This window comes from Tenrec ecaudatus, chromosome 7 (genome assembly GCF_050624435.1).
Source record: "Tenrec ecaudatus isolate mTenEca1 chromosome 7, mTenEca1.hap1, whole genome shotgun sequence".
NCBI classification, from domain to species: Eukaryota; Metazoa; Chordata; class Mammalia; order Afrosoricida; family Tenrecidae; genus Tenrec; species Tenrec ecaudatus.
Window position 1 is genome coordinate 24,961,330 of NC_134536.1, and position 22,208 is coordinate 24,983,537.

Here is a 22,208-nt window from a genome sequence, read left to right on the forward strand (position 1 = left end):
GGCTTCCCAGGTTGCATAAGTGGTAGAAAACCACTGTTTGATTTTCAGTAACTTGATTTGCATTTAAGTTGAGAAATACTTATGATAAACTCTGCCAGATTATTAGAATAAACTAGACATGATGTTCATTTTCCTGTTTTAAATATGACCATCATTTCCCTATGAATGCCATATTGAAGCAATTCAATTGCTCCAGAAGGGAAGGCTATTCAAATAAACATGGATTAGGATAGCAGGTCTTTGGCTGAGGTCTTTGCTATCTCAGTCACGTGTTCCCGTGGTTTATGCCTTTGGGGGCTGGGAAGCTGCCTCTGCTCTGCCTCACAGGGTCACATTTTAAGCTCGCTCCTGTGCTCTGTCTCAAGGTCTCAGCCTGGCTCCGTTGCTCTGTTCCATGAGCTCTGTGCCAGAGCGTTTGGTGCCACCATCGCTTCAGACAGGGATTGTGTTCTTGAATGTGCTCCGCTTCCAGTGGTCCCGGGATTTCTCTCTGTTCCTACTTCTGAGGTAGTTCTTAGACACACAGCAATGGTGTTGGTGGTGGTGTGGTGTTTGTCTTCAAGTAGCCATACTCCCAAGGAAACAGGGTGGTATCTTGGCTCACGCCCTCTCCTAAACTGGAGACTTAATCTTACTGTTATCGGAGAGAACTCCTTCCTAAAGGGATGCTAGCCACAGGCACAGTGAGCAGAATTATAATACATCACAGAAAGAATTATGGCCAGAAGGGCTAGACTGACTACATTTCACCTCCTCTGCATCTTCCATACACCTGTTTTTAACCTTGTAGATCGGTGTTTCCCAAAGCGAGCAATAACGCACCCTGGAGCAGGGGTGGCTAGAATGATCCAGGGAGGCTATACAAGCAGATTCCCAAACCCATACTTTATGCTGAATTATACGTTATAGTACAAAGATTGTAATTGCATGGAATAATTTTTTTTAATAGAAAGGGGGTGGTAAGCCAAAAAAGCTTGTGAATCTCTGTTGTAGCCAAAGACTCCCTGTTCAAAGTACCATGGAGCGCCGACAGAACAGACACATCTGTCTTGGAAGGGCATCCAGAACACTCCTCAGAGGCAAGCATGGCGAGACTTAGTCTCACATACTTTGGGCATGTTGCCTCAGAGGCAAGCATGGCGAGACTTAGTCTCACATACTTTGGGCATGTTGCCAGGAGAGACCAGTCCTGGGAAGCGCATCAGGCTTGATAAAGTAGAAAGGCAGTGGGAAAGTGGCAGGCCCTTGACAACACAGATTGACACCGTGGCTGCAACCATGGTCTCCAACGTGAGAACCAGTGTGAGGCTCACGCAGGCCCGGGCAGTGTTTGGTTGGGTTGGACACAGAGGGGACTATCAGCTAGAACTGACACTGGCACTTAGCAACAACAATCTTATGCAACTAGATGCTATGTAGGCTGATGTTACAGGAAATATTGCTAATAATTTGATGATAGAAGATGATCCATTTATTTCCACCATAGTTGTAATTGCAGAGCTATTGATTTCTTAAGAGAAAATGGATTCCGGTATCCTTTTCCAAAGAGGTCATGCATTAATTTATTTTCCCTAAACAAACAAATTAACAGAAAGTAAACTTTGTATTACCAGTTAACATGCAGGTTGAAACCCAGGGAATTCTCCTTTTGAAAACAACAACAAAAATACTATGGGACAAATAAATCAATAGTTGAAAAGTATCAACTCAAGAGACCATATTTTACCAAAATATTTTATTGCAATAAGATATTCACTGTGCTCAAAATGAACTACAAAGTAAATTACTAAAATTATTTTCATACAAATGAATAAAACTATGTAGTTATTCAGAGTAAACAGCTTCAAAACACTTTGTGTCCAGCTCAAATATATAATTTTCTAAGGCTGGTTAACAGTAGCAAAGAAAAAAAAGGCTGATCATGTTAAAATTCACTGGTTTCTATACAAAAAAAGTCCTCATCAAGACATATTGGAGACAAAGCATTTAATCCTTTGAAGAGTCACCTCCGCTGTGTGCCGTAGTCTAGCTGAGTTTAGAATTCATCATGTTTCCTACATGTCATCTATCCGAGGATCATTTCCCAAACTGATTTTCCCCTCAATATTAATGTCAAAGTATATAGCCTTTTATTACATAAAAAAGTATTTACATTTGCTTTTAGTCACTTTGGAAATCATGTTCAGGGTGTAAGAAATAATTACCAAGCTGAAATTTGCATTGCTTATACACACAGCTATGCCCACAAAACTGTTCTGTTGGTAACTTTAAAAAAGGTATCAAGATGCCAAATAAATCTGTTTCATTATGAAATGAAGACTTTGATTAAGAATATATTTTTATTAGGCATTTTGGTAACAGTTACTTTGCAGTCGATCTATCCCGTGTGATATTTTAAAAAGTAAATAAATCTCACTGTACTTTTTCTTGAAGGAAGAATTATTTCTCCAGTTGCTGGGGGCTGCTAAATGCTTCGTACACGTTAGCAGCAAAGTCTTTCACTTGTTCCATGGTCAGAAGATCCTAGCAAGAGGACAATATGTTAGTTTATAGAAAGCGCATGTAAAGGTAATCCATGTCTGCCATTAAGCAATGCATACAGCTGAGAGTTTACTAAAGACAAAAAGGAAATCACGTAATGAGAGAACTTTTCTCTTCTGATAAATTCTATGAGCTATTTATTGATTGCCTACACGGTATCATAAGTATTCTGGTATGACTTTAAGAAGAAAAAAAAAGTCTAAGTGTAAGTTTTTTTTCTGTACATAAATTTATGTGTGTCAAGTACTATAAAAGTATCCGCTGAATAAATAACTAAAATGCTAAAAATACAAAGTAAAAGTAATTTTACTGGAAGCTGACCTAATATGGTTAAGGAATATGATGTTCTAAAATATCTTGTACCTATCCTTAGATGCAATTCATGCATATATTATATGTACATGTATACAAGCAACATAGAAAATACACTTTTGAGCATGGGTTCTTAATTCTCTAAGGTGGCTGTTGTGAATATAAAGATAAGGAAAAATATTAATATTTATGTTCACTATTCTCTGTTTGAAATCTATCATTTTCTTCAGTTATAAATGTAGGCAATTGGAATATCATAAGTAGGATCTGTGACTTTATCATCAATAGAAATCACAAGCATTTTCATTTAGGAAGCAGTCAAATTTATGAACTGTGTCAGAGTCAAATTTATGATAAAGCAATATTGTAACTGGAGTCATATGATAGTTGAAATGTTTTATTTCTCCAATTTTTTTGGTTTACCTCACAATTTGAAGAACTAATCACTGACTTTCAAAGGGAAATCTTCTTAAATATCACACTTTACTATACAGCGTTAATACGATCTAAATTCAACTGACTAGCGGCCATATATAGATTCAAACAGTCTAGCAGGTGCTGGGCTCTACAATATGGGGGGGGGGGGCGGGGAATACTCCCCGGGCCTAGTCTATGCCTTCTCCATGCAATTTCACGCTTCTTTCTTTTTTAAAAAACAAACAAACCTTGAACAACACAGGATAGAAATGTACTTTTATGTTAGACAAGCAAGCATGCAATTTTATGTTTGACAACCAAAAATCAGTATAATACCATGAGCTTTCTTCTTACCTGAACAAAATAACTAGGTGTTTCACTGCAGACTGAGTGGATCTGTCCATTTACTATCGGGATTATTTTAGCTAAAGGCAAGCTCACACTGGAAAGACTGGAAAATTATCACAGTATTAATTAGTTTCTGAAACTACCTGAAAAGAATCCAGCATTTTAATAATAAAAGTTAAGAAAATAAAAACCACATAATTTTATCACCGAGAAATAACCCTTATAGGTGACATCATGATTAATCCTCTCTGTTCTCTCTCTCTCTCTCTCTCTCTCTCTCTCTCTCTCTCTCTCTCTCCCTCCCTCCCTCCCTCTGTTTGGCACTGTGTGCCGTCAGGCTGATTCTGACTCACAGTGGCCCCGTAAGATCGAGTGAAACTACCCATAGGCTATAGTCTTTAAGGGTCACCAGGACTTTACTCCCATAGGCTCACTCAGTGAGCTGCCATCGAGTCGATTCTGATCTAACAGAGAGCCTATAGGACAGAGGAGAACTGCCCCTGTGGGTTTCTGAGAATAACTCTTGCTCCCAGAAAGCAGCTGGTGGTTTCAAACAGCACTATGCTGTCAGGATTCCTCCGTGGTCTCACTAGTGGTTTGATATGCAGACGTTAGCAGCTGAATGCCTAACTACTGTGCCTTCCGCGTTCCTACGATCTATACCATATCTACGCTTTTTGTTCTATCTTTTAAACAGAAAAACGACTGTTTTTCCTTTAAGTACACACATTTGCATTTTTCCTAATGCAGTATCTCTTCATCTTAGTTATTCCAAAGTTTTTGTTTTGTTTTCTGTGACTATATATAATTGGCTCCCAAGATTTGGACTTTTACATTTCTGTCTTATTGTCCCCTAGAAATAACCTGTCATCACAGAATGCTTTGCATTCTGTGATGCTCACCTTCCTGATACGATAGCCGAAGACAAATGTGTGCACAAGCAAATGTGGTAAAGAAAGCTGGTGGTGCCTGGCTATCAAAAGATATAGTGTCTGGGGTTGTAAAGGCTTGAAGATAAACAAGCGGCCATCTAGCTGAGAAGCAATAAAACCCACAGGGAAAAAGCACACCAGCCTGTGTGATCATGAGGTGTCGATGGGATCAGGTATCAGGCTAAAGACCCAGAACAAAACCATACCCAAGGTGAATGGGGGTGTGGGTGTGGCATGGAGTGGAGACCAAATGCCCATCTGTAGACAATTGGACATCCCCTCACAGAGGAGTCACAGGGAAGAGATGAGCCAGTCAGGGTGTAACATAACACTGATGAAACACACAACTTTCCTCTACTTCTTTGGTGCTTCCTTCCTATCATGACCTCAATTCTACCTTACAAATCAGATTAGACCAGAGCATGCACACTGCTACAGATAAAAGCCCAAAACACAAGCAATCTAGGCTCGATAAACCCCTCAGGGCCAACAATGAGAGTAGAGATACCAGTAGGATTAAGGGATGGTGAGGAGAGAAAGGAAATTGTTCACATGGATCAATCTAGAACCCCTTCCCAGGGGGACCAATAACGGAAAAATAGGTGAAGGGCAACAAAGGATGATATAAAATATGGAAATAATAATCTATAACTTATCAAGGGTTCGTGAGGGAAGGTGGGTGGGGGAGGGCGGGGGAAGAAATGGGGAGCTGATCTCAGGGGCTCAAGTGTGAAGAGAATGCTTGGAAATGATGATGGTGGTGTATGAGCAAATATGCTTGGCACACTGGATGAATGTATGGATTGTGGTAAGAGATGTAAAAGCCCCCAACAAAAGTTTTTTTTTTAAACAAAAACAAACCATTGATAAAGAACAAAACACTTCACAAAAGAAAAGCTTGTAGTTAGTTCAGAGATCGTCTGCTGGCCCTTAGGAACGTTTTCCAGTCCAGTCTGTTGGGGCACCATGCCCTGGCCCCAAAGTCCACTTTCAGCATTCCCTGGGGACCTTGCCACTCCATTCCCTTGCTATTCCGCTGCACTCCCCCAGTGATTTGCCTCGGTGTGGTGGGATCAGGTCAGGTGCAATTCCCACACTGTGTCTCCGGTGCAGTCCCCTGTATCGCCCTTAGTCACTGAGGAGCATCATGTCTCATAGTGGGGCCAGCCATGTTGTTCTCTCTGTGGACTGGCTGCTCTACTCAGGAACATCATCATCACGGCCTGGTGGGCCAGGCTGTGTTCCACTCTCTCCCCCTCCCCTTCATCTGCTCCCGTGTGCTCTGATCAGATATGTCCATCTCCCGGAGCTGCAGAGTCAATGTCGTCCTTTGGAACAAATTCTTTTCGGGGGAGGGGCAGGAATCCACTTAATTTATGGTGCTGGGGCCAGCCTCCCAGACCTCTCCACTGGTTCCCACAAAAGTAGTTTAAAATAAAAAGGAAAAAAAGAAATAACACGTCCTGTGGCTAGACCTCACATTACTGTGTGTCAATGGGTATCCGTGTCTTCATGGCTTACAACGTGCATCGCCAAAGGCTCTCAGCTTTTCCAGCAGGCATGATGTTGCCTGCTCGGCCACACCTGCTTTCTAGATGCAACCCTTTCTTCCCTTTAGTTTAAATCTGAGAAGTGACCAACCCATCTCACCAACTTCTCTACTAGCAACATTCACTCTCCTTCACTCCGCGAAACTGCTCTCTATTAGGCGATCAATCTGGGAGTTGCCCTCACCAATCCCTCCAGGAGTCCGGAGGATTCTTAGACGTGCCTTCTGCAGCATCACCAAACCTGGCCATGCTAACCATTAACTCTTGTCTACGGCACTGGCCCAAATGTGTTCAATGACTTGCTGGATGTATAAATAAGCAAATATATGTGTGATTGTGTGTGATATGTAACTGTTTAATGACACAATTGATTTGTGTGTGTTGCGGACTCAGTCCTATTACATTAAAAAAACATCAGACTTCATAGATTTAAACCTAGAGTTTCACTAAGAATGCCCTTTAAAATAGTTTGAAATTTCAGACTATGGTGGCCAGTCAGTGTGTTGTTCTGAGATGGGAGGGAACGCTTGCGGAGAAAAAAGGATGCGGGGTGGTTTCTACATTCCTGGAGAATGAAGCACTATTCCTTTTCACGGCACCTTTACATCATTTCCAAACTATCATTGTTTGCTTGCTTGGTGGCTGTCTCTGCAGTCCTGTCATGGAAGTTCCATAAAGTGAGCCCTGTGTCTGACTGATTTACTACAGGGTTACAGCATGTGGTGAAGCGTCAGGGGCACAGGGAGTGTTCAATACACAACTGATAGCATCAACTAATAAAAGCCTCCATTCAACTATTCCTGTGGCCCGCCCCAAACTCGGTGCCCCGGATTCCTTCTCCATCAAGCATCTGAGTCTATGACATCATCTATGTCACATCACGCTCTTGCTCAAACCCTTCTGTAGGTCCCCAGTGTCTCAGCATGAGAACCAGACTCCAACTTCAAACTCTCTAGCTTCACCTCACACTAGAGTTGACCCTTGAACATCCCTTGGGGCCGGGGTCGCTGCACCCCAGCCCCCACCGCCCCATGCAGCTGACAAGCCATGTGTAATTTTTGACTCACTAAAAACTTATTTACTAATAGCCTATTTTTGGCCAGAAGTCTTACCAATTAATAAACATTGAGCCCATATTTTGTATGTTATATATATATATATTATATACTACACCCACCTAGAAGCTGCATCTTCAGTACAAGATAAGAAGATATTTTGCAAAAGTGGGAAGTTTCCACACCTGCTGGCATAGCCGCTGTGAAGCCTGAATGAATTTCCTTTCCTGTTTCTACCGTGATCCTTGCATTGGCTGGTTTCATTTATCCAGAAATGGTATGCACCACAACTACAGAACTCAATCTATCACACGTACCAAGCACTTCAACATTTTCTTGTAATGTCATAACTTTTCTCTGTGTTTTGGGAGCACTTTCCAGCCTTACTAGTGGCACTTTGTATGGCTTCCGTGATGTTTTTAAGTTCATAGTACTGCACCAAATACTGTTACCAATGTGGGAGAACCGAGAGCTTCCATCGATCACCTTTTATTACGATATACAACTGATGGAGAGATGGATGGCTCAGGCAGAGATGATCAGCATCACATGTCATTAAAAAATCTGCATATGAGTGGACCCTTCCAGTTCACACCTGTGTTGTCCAAGGGTCACCTGTACTCTTTCTTAGTCCCATCTGCCTCCCAACACATCTTGTGGCTTCCGGTCTTTTAAAGCTTTTCCCAGGCTCTTGGTTTCTGCCCAGAGGGTCAACTGTCCCACTCTGCTCCCTAATCTATTTGCTGACTATCTTGTAGTTCTCAGTTCACATGCTATTTTTTCAGACACACTCCATGTGACACTGCACACTTGTTCCAATTTCTTATAATACAAAACCACTGTGAGCCCTCTGATTCTGACTCATGTGTGCAGTCTGTTCAGGTTACAAGATCCATGAAGGCAGAGATCCAGTACATGGCTTGATAAATACAGGTCTTTAGGAAATAGATGTTAACTGAGCAAACAAATTGCTATCTTCCCTTGAGACTTAATGGTTTGTGTCTCAGACCATTTATTTCTTTGGGCATTTTATTCTTTTGCTGACATGTGAAGATTTTTATATATAATTAACCTCTTTGTATGACTTCCATGTTTCAAACAATGTCATTCACATTTAATATTTATTGCAAAACTTGTTTTGGTACATAGTTTCTAAGTACACAATTATGTCATATTCAAAAAACCCACTGCCATAGAGTTGATTCCAGCTCAGAGCCACCCTCTATTCCTGAGGCTGTAAATTGTTATGGGAGTACAGAGCCTCGTCTTTCTCCCATAGAATGCTTGGTGGATTTGAACTGCCAAATTTGGAGATAGCTACCCAATGCTTACCCCAGAGTGCTCCTTATGTTACTGTCACATAATAAAAATATTATTATGCTTGCTCCCTTTCTAAAAATGATATGAAATTTTCTAGATGAGATGGATAGATTTAACTTAGAAAACCAAAGTAGTAAGGATATTTTCTAAGTCTCTTTGGAAGATAAAAATGTAAAAATTGATGGCTCTGAATTTAGTTAAAAAATTGCTCTTTCCTCGTCTCACTGCATAGGTTAGAACCATAGAACAACAGTGAATAAACAGACCAAGAATAACCATCTTTATTTTTTGAATTGAATGAAACTCTTCTATTGTTTCATCATCCTCCAGTAAAACACGATTACAAATCTTTCATATTATATAAAGTATATTTTAAGTATTTTATCAATAGATAATTGATTCTTTTCAGCAGCACTGAAGATACATTTTTCCTATTAACTTACTAATACTATGGAGCAATAGAATAGCTCCTTAATGCTTCATTCCTTCTTGCACCCTTCAAATGTGTCCCAGTAAGTCACAGGGCTGGCACATAATGGTCTCAGAGGGTGGGTTCTGATGTGAGACAGAAATTATTTGCCATCTGCCAATTCTGCTTGATAGCTGCTTGATTTGAAGTTATTTGTGCCTTAGTTTCCTCATCAATAAAATGAGGGAAATATTACTACTTAATTCCTAGGGTTCTATTAAGGACTCAATGAGGTAATGTTCTGAAAAATACCTATCAAATGTGTACATTGGAAAAGCAAAAAATATTGGATGCATTTCTAGTTGTTACATATTTCTGAATTTCATTTGCTAATATTTTATTTCTGATTCTTCTATCTATGTCCATTCTTTAGATCTGTATCATTCTGATTATTGATGATATCTTTATCCATTATATTTCCTATTGGGTTATGACTAGTGCATATGGAAGCTATTGATTTTTCAAAATTGGTTCCATATAGGTTAATACATACATAAGTTACACGTATAAGTAAGATGCATTATTTGAGTTTTTAGTAGTTTGAATCAATTTTTAGATGATCTTCTTGAGGGGTCTTAAAAAATCATAAATGATTATTTGTTTTTTGTTACTTTGCCAATAGTTAAAAATTTTATTTCTTGGCTTAGTACCATGGTTAAAACTTCCACATGCTAAGCATTAGGGATAATGGGATTATTTCTCTTGTTGAGTCACAGAGTGGGAAGTTCGTTATACATATGAAATAAACTGAGGAAATATTTACTAAGTTCCTACTGTGTAGAAAGAGGTATGAAAAGGCATGATAGTTTATAATGCCACAGTGGAAATATCAACTATGATATACAATTGTTTAATACCTCTTAGGTAGAAACTTTTTAGGTACAAATTACAACCACTACTAATAACTAATAACTTCTGAGGTGTGAAATCTTTTTAATTTGGAACATCTTGATTTAGAAAGTATGTAAAGGTAGTCTTAGATTGAAATTTATTTTTCTATAAATCGTGAAATAAGATTTTAGGGTAATATTCAAATTGCTTCAGAAAATTAAATTCAAGGCTCTTAATGTTCCAAGTGCTCAATATTAACTGGTAATTATTCATGCCTACACACTATCAAAGGGTCCCAGAGAGTTGGGCAAATAATGTCTTGATTTATGTATTTAATAATTACAAGGATACTGGATATAAATAATCCATAGAACTTAAAAGTTTCCCTAATTTTGTGGCCAGTCAACACTGACTTAGTGCCCATAACTTTCTGAGTTTAATATAAAAACTGCAAAACAGAAGTCCTTAAAGTGTGTAAGTTCTGATACAAGTTCAAGGAGAACCACATTGAGATGATAAAGATAACAAAACCATAAGTTAGTAACAATTGCACTATATACTCACAACCTTATAAAAAGAGCTGGCAATAAAGTCATGTATTTATAGAGTAAGAGAGCTAATAAAATTAATAAAATGAGATTCTACAATAAGAAGTTCTAATTATTAGATTGATTAATTTCATGATTATGCTGGCTCATTGTTTCTTTTAATAAATCATTTTATTGGGGGAACTTACATATAGTAATCCATACATCCATGTAAAATTGTGGGCATGAATAATTTCTAAACATTATCTTTCTTCCTGAGCCCTTTATATTATTATTTATACATATCTTACACCGCCCAGTCTATCTTTCTCCTACTATCCTGGCACTTGCCCCCTCGCGGGGTGTTATTCTGCAATCATTGCTACTTGCTCCCCCTTCACCCCTTTACTCCTTCTCCCCTCCTGGAATCATTACTCCCATTACTGATTCTGAGAGGGTTTGCCTTTCCTGAATTCCATATATTGAAAGTGCTCATCTGTGCCACTGTATGTACATCAGTCTATCAGGATTTGCGAGGTAGGGCTGAGAAAATAAGGGGGGGGGGGGTGCGGAAGGATTAAAGAACTAGAGGAGTGTGGTGTATTTCATTGGTGCTAAACTGCCCCCTGGATGCATTTTCTGCTCCGTGCTGACCCTCTGTGCTGGAACGTCCAATTCTCCACAGAGGGGCTCTGGGTCTCCCCACCTTGACCCCTCTCCACCACCTCAATGTTGTTGTTCATTTTGAATTTCTGATGCCAGCTCCTATTGATACCTCATGATCTCACAGGCTAGTGTGCTTCTTCTATGTGGGCTTTGTTGTTTCCCTGCTAATGGTTGCTTGTTTGGCTTTAAGATTTTAAGACCCCAGACACTATGTCTTTTGATAGCCATGTACCATCTGCTTTCTTCACATTTGTTTATATACCCAGTTTGTCTTCAGCCATCACGTTGGGGCAGTGGGCATCCCCCAGTGTCACATTATTAGAACAAAGTGTTCTTGTGTTGAGGGAATGCTTAAGAAGAGGCCTAGAGTCCATCCACTGTCTCAATATATTGCCATATAAATATATGTACATAGACCGATGCCCCTTTTTTATGCATTAGAATATTTATATATTTACACCTCTAGAAGTAGTTTTGCTTCCTAGTTCTTTCCTCTATTTCTTTTCACCTTCTTCCTGTCCCACTGTGGTAGTTACATAATCTGTTATCAATCTGAATATTAAGAGTAAACGGGTAGAGTTTAGCCTGTCAATCAGGTCTCAGTTTGATGACCTCATTTCAAGGCCCTAAGGAGATAAATAGCTCACTGGAGATGGGACACATGCTTAGTCCCTGATAGATATTCTTGTTGACAAGTCACATGGAGACAGGCTGATGGCAGTCAAAGGCTCGGAGCTGGAGAAGCCATGTGGGGACCCTGCCAGCACTGAGATGCTTATAAACACCACTGGATCCACAAGACTTCTAACCCACTGGCCTGTAATCTTCCTTCATCTGGCATAATTGCTTGTGTCTTGTGAGTCTGAAGAGGACTTTGTCTATGAATTTGTTTCTCTAGCCCACCCAGACTAACACACCCACATGTTCACCCTTCGTTTGCTTCTTGATAATTCCTCATGGCTAGATTATGGCTGCTCCACCACTACCTGGAACTCTATGCCCACTAACCATCGATTTTAGATCCCTCATTGTTCCCCTGTCCATGACCTTGTTTGCTCACTGCCCTCATCCCACACCTCCTCCTCCTCCTCCCCCAAGACCCTGGAACCTTCAGTCCTGTTGCTTTCTCCTCGGGCTTCTTCTCATGCCTATCTTATATAGACGGACCAAGCAGAAACTATGAAGACCAAACCCCAACCAATCATATGTTGGTTCACTGCAACACAACTACTGGAATAACATTAGAGGTGACAGTAAAATTTAGTACATTGTCTGTTCTGTATTATAAGGAGTTAAAAAGCCAATTGGAATTTGGTTTGTTGGGAGGTAGGTTCACAACAAAGTGTTCAGAGAAGATGCAAATTTTAATCCTTAATCTGAAAGACGCTGCCAGTAATGCATGAGTCACTGACTATGAAGAGTTCAATTGTTGAAGGATAAAGCGCTCAACTTTATCCTATTAGAGTCCTGTGCTACCTGCAACAAAAATGAAACACCCAAGATGGCTTTTTCTCAGAGTGCTCATGAGATGTGACCTTACCTGTTCACGGAGCTACTGTGCTGCAGGTCCTGCTCAGTGGGTCGGAAGAACTCAGCCATATTGTCTAGAAGTCTGCTGAAGCCCCGGTTTAAGCAGGTATCCAAAACCATACTAAAATCTGGACTGTGTCGAATAAGAAACATGCGTCAGGTTTTATATTCTCAAGGGAAAGAAAAGGTCAAGATATTTTGTGGTTGCCTTTGATGGTGACTAACATTTCTGGTCAAAATCTAAAACACTATATAAGTATATTAAGTAGTCAATTGAAATTTAACATTAAAAAGAATCCATTAATTAGCACAACACAAAGAGAATATTTATCTATTTTTCTAGATTTACTTAAATTTGTCAGCACCTGGTACAATATATTTTTGAAAATGGCAACAGTATCACTTCTCTGGATGAACTCTTGAATCCTTTTATAGTGAGTTAGGTTATTTTGTTTTACCTCTTCTACCTTCATATTCCAGTGAGGTAGAAAACAGTACAGTAAAATCTGTGAATGCTGGACCCTGTGTAAGGTAGAACCTGTGGCAGACGTGAGAGAGAGAGAGAGAGAGAGAGAGAGAGAGAGAGAGAGAGAGAGAGAGAGAGAGAGAGAGAGAGAGAGAAACAGACTATATCTCATCAAAGGCAGGAAAACTTGCCAGACCTAGGAAAAGTAGGTCCTGCTTTCCCAGATTTCATGGTCCTACTGTGTGCAGATGAGTAACTGCAGGCTTGTGGGAGAGTGCTCAGAGGTCTGTAGTTGGGAGAGAAGGGGCTAGAATTTGGAAGCAGGCCTTCTTGATCTAAAAGTTGAGGCTTCTTTCATATCATGTTGCTACCTCACAAAAACCTGCTAATCTATAGACTAGCCTACAAGCATATATGTAAGTTAGACAATGCCTAGCTATGTTCAGCTTAGCATGTGAGCCTGTGTATTTGCCGGTTCTTCTTCGTTTTCTTTTGAAACAGCTTTATTGAGGTGAATTGAATTTACCTGTTTGAAGTTTACAAGCCAATGATTTCTAGTGAATTCACATACTTGTGTAAGTGTAAAGTACTACTAAATCCATGTTTAGCACATTTTCATCACCCCTTAAAAATCCCTCATTCTCATGTATAGTTAATTCCTATCCCAGCTACACCCCAGTAACTACTAATTAACTGTCTGTCTTGGTAATTTTCTGGACATTTCATAGGAATGGAATCATGTAGCATGTGGTTTTTCATGACTAGGAGGTCCACCTGGGCTGCAGCCTGCATCCAAGGCCCATTTATCAGGAGAATTCTACTGTTTCTTTATTCACCAGCTGATAGGCATCTAAAATCATTTTTGCTTTTCAACTATTGTGAGTAATGCTGCTCTGAATAGTTATGAGTACATTTTATGTGGATATTTGTTTTCATTTCTCATGGTTGTATACCAAGGAGTGAAATTTCTTGGTCCTTCCATAAATTTATGTTTAATACCACTGGTTTTCTTTTAAAGGGAATATGGTAGGGCCAAAGAAAACTAAAATGACTAAGGGGAAATTGAAGCAGGAGAAACTTAAGAAAGGATTGCTATAATACCTACTCCACAGTTGGTTGCAAGAATGAAACACATTTTCCAAAAAAATGTTAATTTCTATTCTTATTGTTAAATTGAATTCAAATGGACCAATAAAGAACTGTAGATGACTTTTTAAAAAGTAAATGATCTTGCTTACTCTTTCATACACATGGCAGAATATAAACAACTAAAAGAAAACGTCCACACACTTGACCCACGGCATCTGCCAACATACATGCATCTGTGCTCAGCCTTGGCCATGTCTCCCGAATCTCCTAGAATTAGCCTTTCTACTGTATACTGAAACCAGGTCCCTCCTACTGAAAGTCCTTGTTCTTCAAACTATCCTGTTTTCCTATACCAAGTTCTCCCTCTCCCATCAGCTCAGTTTCAATCAGTGAGCACTCATTAAGCATCTGTTGCATGTACGGTACTGCTCCAAGAACCAGAGTGCTGATCTCATCAAGTTCACAGACTAGTACGGTGCTGTTTGAAAATGTTTGAAAGCAAACAAAAAATCTTCTGGAACCCATATTTACCACCCAAATAGCACTTAATTTCTCTGTAATTCAAAGGAAAGCCTCTCATTTAAAACAGCTGTCTGTATTCATTGTCTCCAGTGCCTCAACTCTCGTTCTTTTGAATCATGTTATTTTCATCTTGACACATCCAATGGTCCATTCTCAGACCTGCTATTTGACCTTCTAGTAGCATTTGCCTCGACCGATGCAAAAGTGGATGGGCAGCAAAGAGAGGAAGACCCTCGACAAGATGGACGGGCACAGTGGCTGCAACAATGTGTTCAAACATGAGAACAATTGTGAGGCTGGTGCAGGACCAGGCGGTGTTTCATTCTGTTGTACACAAGGTTACTATGAGCCCAAACTTACTCACAGCACCCAACAACAATAATCATATTTTTTGAAACATTTTCCTCAATCGTCTTATGAATACCTCACTCTTCTGGAGTTTCTTCTATCTAACTGGCTACCATGGTTCAGTCCCCCTTGATGGCTCTTTCTCTCCTTCCTAAACTCTAAACCCTGGTTTTGACTTCTAGTCTTTATTCCTTCCTATGTCTACGAATTTCCCATTGATTTAAAGTACCGCCTATAAGCCAACAAGCCCCAATGTTGTCTTTATCTCAGAAATCTCCCTAATGTTCTAAACTTGCATATCCAATAGCAAGCGAACACATCCATTTAAATGTCTCATAGCCAAAGTCAGCCTGTGTGAACTCCTCTTTCATAATGCACATCACGTTGAACAAATCCTCTTAGTTCAACTTTCAAAATAAATCCATAGATTGACCACTTGTAATTACCTCCACTGTTACCACCCATTCCAAACTACTGCTGTCACTCATGAAGATTACTGCAACCCTTGAACTTGGCTCGCTGCTCCTATTCTTATCTCTTTATAGTTAATTTACCATATAGCAATGAGATAAAGCTTTTAGAAGAAAGGTCATGTCATTAATCTGTTTAAAACTCTTCAGTAAAACTCAGAATCAAACAAAAAAACCCCAACAAATTCCCTATTCCCTACAGGGCACCACATAATCTCCTTGCTGTCTCTGATCTCATTTCCCCCTCTCTACAGTTCCTAGTGCTGCACTGGATTGCCTTCCTGGGTGCTCTGTGAACAAGTCGACCACGAGGATCTCTGCACTGGATCTTCTGTCTAGAGTCATCTTCTCCCTGATTGTATGATTCAGATCCAGAGAAACTGCAGGTTCTATTCAAATAATGTCTTGAAGAGCCCCTTTCTGACCAACTTTCCGAAAACAGTATCCCTGTCTACGCTTCCCATCCCTCATCTTTAATTTTCTTTTCTTAAAAAAAAAACATTTTATTGAGGGCTCGTACAACTCTTATCACAATCTATCCATCCATCATATCAAGCACATTTGTACATTTGTTGCCAGCATCATTCTCAAAACATTTTCTCTCCACTTGAGCTCTGGGTATCAGCTCCTCAGATTTCTCCCTCTCTCCCGCATCCTCCCTCCCTCCGGAACCCTTGATAATTTGTAAATTATTATTTTTTTCATGTCTTACACGATCTGATGTCTCCCTTCACCCACTGTTCTGTTGTCTGTCCCCCAGGGAGGAAGCTATATGTAGATCATTGTGACCAGTTCCCCCCCGACGCCCCTTGCCCACCTTCCCTTTACCCTCCTGGTATCTCTACTCTCATTATTGGTCTTCAGGGGTTTATCCCTCATCTTTATTTTTCATTAATAAAATTAAATTTACTTGATATTTTCTAGCATCTGGGACAGGGTCATAAATGATCAATGAATAATTGATGCATAAAAATTGGAATGAAATAAATATGCTAGTGAACAAATTATGTTCTATTTTTGACACGCAAAGATTTCAATCCATGCCATTTTATTCATGGGAGTGCACGTGACTACAGGCTCTACATGTAGCAGTCACTGACCAATCACTGACAGCAAAAGCATTGAGCATACAATTGCTTAGAGCAGTGTGAGGATGGAAAAAAAACAAACATCTAGGAAGTTTAAGGAAAGAAAGAAGAACCTAAACTGAAAATCATTGGAAGCGATGAGGAGAGGACACTAGCATGGAAGCCCTCAGAGAAATGAACTTCAGAAAGACTTGATCAGCAGTGTCCACGTCAGCGAAGGGATATGGCACATGAACACGTGCAGTCAAGGGTTTGGCAAAAGACCCTGCTACCCTTTTCTAGAGCTTCAGGCAGTGGCTGGTGGAAATCTTCATGAACAAGAAAGAAAAGGGGTGATCACTAGTCTAGTCAGTCAGGAAGACTCACATCTTGAAGTTCAAGATTTGGTGAATTCAGACAGTGCGTTTAGTGGTAGAGCTAATCAACATGTTTGCCAGTTCCCTCTCTGATCATAAAAACAATATATGAGAATATGTCACTCCATAGAATGAGAACATGACAAAATGGACTTATATGACCACAAAGTGATGCATGTTAGCTTTAATTCAAAAGGAACTTGGGCATTTTTCAATCACTTAAGATAAAATTAGAGAAGACAGTGATTACTGATCATTTTTATAATGATAAAATTACCACATAGAGATCAAGAAGCTCCACAGAAGTTTAGCACATGAGAAACTGGGGAATCCACTCACATATAGGTCTCTGGATACACCGCTTGCTGATTTTTTCCCGTCACATCAGCGGAGCTCTCTTGGGATGATTTGAAAGGGAAATGCTGTTTTGTAAGCAATGGCCTGAAGGTTTCAGGGAGCAGCTCTCAGTCTGGGCGGTGATGTGTGTGGGGAGATTAGCTGGGGCCGCCTTTCAAGAGAGGCCTATCTGTGTCTGTCTCCCACCTCAGCCTTCTGTGACTTCCAGGTGGAGACCTAAATCCCGCCTCTGTGAGATGGCTACCATCACCCAATTGGCTACCATTTGCAGATGCCCTCTCCCACAGCTGGCAGTTAAACATTTACATGCAAGAGCCCTGGTGGCATAGTGTTACATGCATGTACATACCTGTCCAACATGTCCCTGGTCTCATTGAGCAGCTTAATCGTGGTAACATCTCTAGGAGAGAGTCCACAGGCCTGTAAAGAGCAAACGTTGCATGTTAGTGCTTCAAATGATAGCAAGGGGTTGTAATAAACGAATCACAGGAAATTTAACTCTGGGCAGGTCCTATCAACAGTCCAAAACAACGTGTGAATCCTGAAAAATAGTAAAAGCTCATGTGCACAGTTATGTAGAGTTTTAACCATGAGCTAAAGTAAAATTCTACTTTGAAGATCTGTGTTTATCTGCTTGGGATTTGTAGTATGTATGCAGAGGTAGACATGGACTAGGTGGTGGAGAGGCAGGGACCTGCGCTTGTTTCCAAGTGCCGACTCCCCCCTGCCACCCCCTCTTTATACTTGGAAACCTTCTCAGGCTATGTGTGTCTTTTTTCACCAACAGCCTCTGGGACTCAGTGAGTGTCAACTTTCAATTTCAAATTCCATTTGTTTCAATTCAGTTCAGGGCAGTCCAGGTCTAGCACCTTTTTATCTGCTCCTTTGAATCAGTGTCTTCTTCAGTTCTCCTGTTGAATTCTCAACTGTGGCTATTGTTCCAGAAATACTCTTTTTAACATAACAAAACAAAACAGAACTATTTGAGAGTTTTGTTCTATAAGATTCTATTCCTCTGCAGCATCTAGTAATTTGCTGCTGGTTCCACTTAGCCTCTACCTCTCACTTCTGAGGTTCCTTTCAGTGGATTAGAACTTTCCTTTGTCTAGTCATGCATATGGGGCCCCACAACACGGGCAGAGGTGCCCCCCAGGGTTCTCGGGAGAGGAGGCCTAGGGCAATGGGAACAAGCAGCTCTGTTGGAGTGGGCACTGAGGCCTCTTTGTTCTAAGACTTCTCCAGTTGCCCAGTGAGTGACAGGTAGCGAGTCTTCCTCCAACTGCAAAGAATGGGTGTGATCCAGCTTACGAAGGATGACTCAAACAACTAATTTTGCAATCATGACAGAAACAACCCAAAACATTTGGCGTTTATTATTCCTAATCAATCCCTACTGCCCAGAAAACAGGGCAGCCACACCCTGGTGGGCGGCTGTTAGAGCGGGCCTCCATGCTTTCTCATGTGAGTGATTACAATGCTCTCCAGGCGCCTTCATACTGCCATCATTCATTTAAGATGGGAAAAAGCAAATCTGCGTGTGTCCCGGGCCGACTGACAGCTGTCTTTGACTACCCCAACTCCTTATGTTTGCATACAAATGTCTTCATGATCTTAGAGGGGCCCGGGGATCCGGTCATAAGAAGAGCTGCTAACTAAGTGTCTTCACCAGCTTGGCTCAGTTTTCAGCCATATTCTGAAACTTGACCTTACATAAATACACTCCAGGCACATGAGATCGAACTTGCTTCTAGTTCCCTGGGTGAAGTAAGCACGCCTCACTGACAGCACTGAAATACATCACAGGGTCCACCACATAATGATGTTCAATAAAAATGTAAGTGGAAACCAGTCATACGTGCTGCCTCTTTTCTAGAGAATGGGATTTTACTTACGATCCTGAAATATACCCATTTCATTCACTTTCGAGACACACAGAAACTTACTTTTCACAAGAGAGTAACAAACTTAAAAAGATATAGCATGACATGTTTGGTTAAGCAGATATGAACTGAGTACCTGGACTGCTAATGGAGTTTCTTCATCAGGCATCATATAATGGCATAACAGAGATTTGGACCCATCTTTATTTATCCAAGGAGAAGATTTATGCTGCTCCACGAGATTTCTGATTCCTTTTAGTTTTTGCTCCAAGTCCAAAAGGGACAAAGAATGTTTCAGAGAAACACTAGAAATAGAGGAAAGGGAACTGGGATAAGTTAAAATTAAAACACACAGTACACACACTCTTACTAGGCTAGTATCTGAAATCCTGTTCCGGCCGGTCAAATAGGACAAGGTTAACAGTGAAATGACTGGATGAAACTGGACACCACAAACAGAGCCAAGCGAAACAGGCAAAGCGTTGTGATGTAGTATTACAGGAAATTTCACAAGAAAACTCTTACTGCAATTATAGCCCAGCGCTGGTATGTACACCAGATGTAAAACCTCAGATTTTAAGTCGGTCTTCTATGTCACAACCCAAATCTTTTTTATTTGCTTAGAAACCAATCATTAACCAATGATATATAAATGCTTCCCCGGCCCTCCTCAGTCCCCTAAGGCGGTATATGTTTTATTAATGAAGTCCGGGCGGCAGCGTGGGTTCTCAGGCAGGCTGCTAACTGCGAGGTCAGCTGTTTGGATACACCAGCCACTGCTCCTGTAAGGATCGACAGTCCCGGAAACCCTAGGGGGTACATGTCCTCTGTGCCGTCCAGTTGCTTTGAGTCAGAATCAAATCAAGAGCAGTGGTTTGGCCAGCTTCACGAAAATCATAATTCTAAGTTTTCTTTTATTGATGAGAATTAAAAAGACTGTTAAGCAGAACTCCAAGGTTTTACCTTCCTAAAATCTTCTGCACGGCTTGTTTAATGACTGTGATCAGTTCGGTCAGGCCTGAGGGGAAAACAAACAAGCTCGAGAGTCTGGCCCACTTTTTAAAGGCCGTCACTGCACAACCAATCCATCACACACACGAGGGCCTCACCATCTCCAAGGAGGTGTTGGATACTTGATAAGTATTGCTGCTGGACATCTGGGGGAGCAAGAATTGTCTGTGTAAAGAGAGGTAAGGTTCTATTAGGCAAGTTGTTTCACTTTGTATTTCAGTAAGTAAGTATTCTTTTCAGTATTAACATGAACTGAGATTTTGGGGCCTGGAATGAAAGGAACAACAATATACTTTAACATGACAAAAGGATCCATTTAAAAATAGAATAATTAGTCATTCTACAAGTTCACAATCATCTGAAGCATAAAGATACTTATTTCATCGCTATTGACAGCATGAAAAATGATATTCAGTCAAATTCTGAACCCTTTGAAAGAAAAGGACACTAGTTCGTGCATCGGACTTACAGTGCCGTCCTTGCCGGCTGCGGCGTTGTCCAGGTATATGTACCCACCAATGATGTTTAACTGGACTCTCAGAAGGACCACCAGCATACACGTGCTGTAAACAGCTACAATACTTCTCGTGAAGCCTTCATGGAAGCAAGCAAACCACCTGGTTTTATTATTAAAACACACGCACATGTAAAATCGCAAACCAACTAACTCTATGGCTGTTTTTTCATAAAGTGACTTTCAAAATATGTCTGCCATGGATGCAAGTGCAAAAGGTCTCCACTCTAAATATTCCATAATTACTCCGTCACTTGCTAGCACCCTCCGGTGAGCTTTCTTATTTAGAACAACAGCTAATACAGTATGAAAGGTACCAGAGTTATACAGCATGACGCCACTTCCCTTCTTCAGGGAAACCAGAAAGGCCTGGGAAGCACCAACAGGGCTCTTAAAGCTGTCCAGGCCATCAGTGTAGCGTCAGACCAGGAGAGAACGGAGCCTGGAAGACCGCAAGCTTTTCCTGGCAGGTAAAAGTGGATGAGGCTGTGAAAACACGGGAGGACAGTTCAGAAGGCTAAGGGAAACAGCATGGCTAGGAGTCACAGCTGCCAAGGTCAAGGTTTCAACACAAAGGAGAGCGAAGATGTTGATGCCTGTGGAGAGGTGTAGCAGGATAAGAAAAGTGTGCAAGGAGTCATAAGCAAAGCACAGGCCTTGGAGATGGGTTTGGGTGGAGACACAGTGTGTAAGCAGGCTACAGTGCACGCAAGAGTGAAGGGAGAGAAGGGAAAAATGGTCATGGAAAAAAGGTCTTTGGTCATAAGGGTGTGAGAAAGAACAAGTCAAAAGGAAATACAGGATACAAAACCCCAAACCAAACTCGCTGCCATCAAGTCGATTCCAACTAACCACCACCCTACAGACAGATCAGAGCTACCCCATAAGGTTTCCAAGCCTGTCATCTTTGTGGAAGCTGACTGTCGCATGTTTTCCACAAAGTGGTTAGTGGGTTTGAACCCCTGTGTCACCAGGGTTCTGAATAAGATACCCAAATAACTGATTCTTACTTCTAGGGACCAGGGATCTAGAGGGATTGAGTTTGTTTACAAGTCTGGGAGCATCACACAGTCAATCAGGACCCGATGACTAAATGAGGAAATAGCAGCGAGTGGCAGGATAAGGGAAGTGCTGAGACAGGTAGAGCTTTAGGCTCCAGGGCAGTCTTTCCTCTTTCTTTAAAAAAATGTTTTACTGGCATATAATCCACACAATGTAAAGCTCACTATTTCAATTACAGTCAGATTTGTGCAGTCATCACCACAATCAATTTTAGAACATTTCCTTCTTGCTTACAGTCTTTGTTGTTAGTTCCACACCCCGATCCCATCCCCAAGCTCCCTTTCCATGGCCCCAGGCGATTATGAATCCAGCTATTTCTCTACAGATTTATCTATGCTGGCTTTCATCTACAGAAAAACATACAAAATAAAAACAAGAGACAAAACCAAACCAAACCAACAAGGACAGAACAGAGAACAATCTCAACCAAAAAGGAAGAAGATAATATTAATAACTGAAACAAATTTTAAATGGGCCAAGAGAGAGATTAAAAGATAAGGTGTTACATTTTAACTGAACTCCATTTACTACAAGGCACTTTACAATG

General features: G+C 40.7%; 1 protein-coding gene across 1 annotated transcript in view; it reads right to left on the reverse strand.

The window, feature by feature from the left end:
* Nucleotides 1-1,746: 1,746 nt before the first annotated feature.
* Nucleotides 1,747-22,208, reverse strand: part of PEX3 (peroxisomal biogenesis factor 3) — a 42,198-nt gene continuing 21,736 nt past the window's right edge. The window contains exons 5-12 of the mRNA XM_075554446.1: nucleotides 20,555-20,679; nucleotides 20,184-20,250; nucleotides 20,038-20,092; nucleotides 19,211-19,379; nucleotides 17,544-17,614; nucleotides 12,509-12,631; nucleotides 3,625-3,721; nucleotides 1,747-2,523 (exon numbers count right to left, since the gene is read on the reverse strand). Of these exons, the coding sequence (XP_075410561.1) occupies nucleotides 2,440-2,523; nucleotides 3,625-3,721; nucleotides 12,509-12,631; nucleotides 17,544-17,614; nucleotides 19,211-19,379; nucleotides 20,038-20,092; nucleotides 20,184-20,250; nucleotides 20,555-20,679 (791 nt within the window). The 3' untranslated portion in view covers nucleotides 1,747-2,439. The remainder of the gene's footprint in view (nucleotides 2,524-3,624; nucleotides 3,722-12,508; nucleotides 12,632-17,543; nucleotides 17,615-19,210; nucleotides 19,380-20,037; nucleotides 20,093-20,183; nucleotides 20,251-20,554; nucleotides 20,680-22,208) is intronic.